This window comes from Otolemur garnettii, unplaced genomic scaffold (assembly GCF_000181295.1).
Source record: "Otolemur garnettii isolate 467f Iridium unplaced genomic scaffold, OtoGar3 scaffold00191, whole genome shotgun sequence".
NCBI classification, from domain to species: Eukaryota; Metazoa; Chordata; class Mammalia; order Primates; family Galagidae; genus Otolemur; species Otolemur garnettii.
Genome location: NW_003852586.1, coordinates 1,206,488 through 1,207,510, shown reverse-complemented (window position 1 = coordinate 1,207,510; position 1,023 = coordinate 1,206,488). Strand labels below are relative to the sequence as shown.

Here is a 1,023-nt window from a genome sequence, read left to right as displayed (position 1 = left end):
GTGTGGAGAGCACAACAGGAGAGACCTACATGATTCGGATGTTTCTTTCCACAATGTCCTCGTTGGGATCGTCGCTGTTCCGGATGATTCTGGAAGTTACCCGGACACACTTACATTTGTTGTCAACAAGAACAATACTTTCATCTTCATCTTGGGCTTGAAAAAGAAAACATGAAGAAGAAAGGAAATCAAAAGTCAATTTACTTAGGTTGTATTAGTTAATTTATCTTTTTTGCCTCCGGGAAGAATAAACTTGTATAATTTGTCTGTCTGAACATTCTCCATTTGTTCCCTGCGTGGAATCTCTCATCGTAGTGACAGAAATCCAAATGTGGTCCAGAAGGAATTTTCTCTTTTTTCCTTTGGCCATATGGAAATCTAGGGTGAAAGAATGCTGATTTTCATCTAAGTCTTCTGACAGGGGGAACTCTCTTTATCATGCAGCCTTGTAAAAATCAGTGCTAAATGCCAAAGTGAGAGAGAACAGAAATCTAGATTGGATTTCTCCCAGATCAAAGTAATTCACTGAGTACTGTACAAAGAAAATAGCATTAGCCTGTATAATCCCCACTGAAATGTCATATCTTCCTGAACTTGCATTTGTACTTAAAAAAAAATTTTTTTGGCATAAATCGTGTTGGGAGACAACATGGCTGTTCTTTACTCTAAGATAACCTTATTTTATAAGACTTTTAAATATTCTCCACCACGACGTTCCTAAACTACTCACATTCATTTTCATGATAATAACCAGACTATCATAGCACAATGAATGATTCAATTAAATAAAATAATAGGGGCTACATTCATTAATAATTCTTATAGGAATTATTTTTAAAGATAGAGAATATAGCAATGTAAGTGCTGTGGTGAAGACTATATACTCCAGAGATCATTTCTATAGTTGGTTACTGTAGAAGTCTCTCTGAATGTGTAGAGCAAAAAAAAATACTGTGGTGTAAGAGCACAATTGAATATAATATTCCTGTATACATAAAAATGAATAAATTAATATACAGATGA

General features: G+C 34.5%; 1 protein-coding gene across 1 annotated transcript in view; it reads right to left on the bottom strand.

The window, feature by feature from the left end:
• Positions 1-1,023, bottom strand: part of JCHAIN (joining chain of multimeric IgA and IgM) — a 9,350-nt gene that overhangs the window by 4,230 nt on the left and 4,097 nt on the right. The window contains exon 2 of the mRNA XM_003800958.3: positions 30-156. Within this exon, the coding sequence (XP_003801006.1) occupies positions 30-156 (127 nt within the window). The remainder of the gene's footprint in view (positions 1-29; positions 157-1,023) is intronic.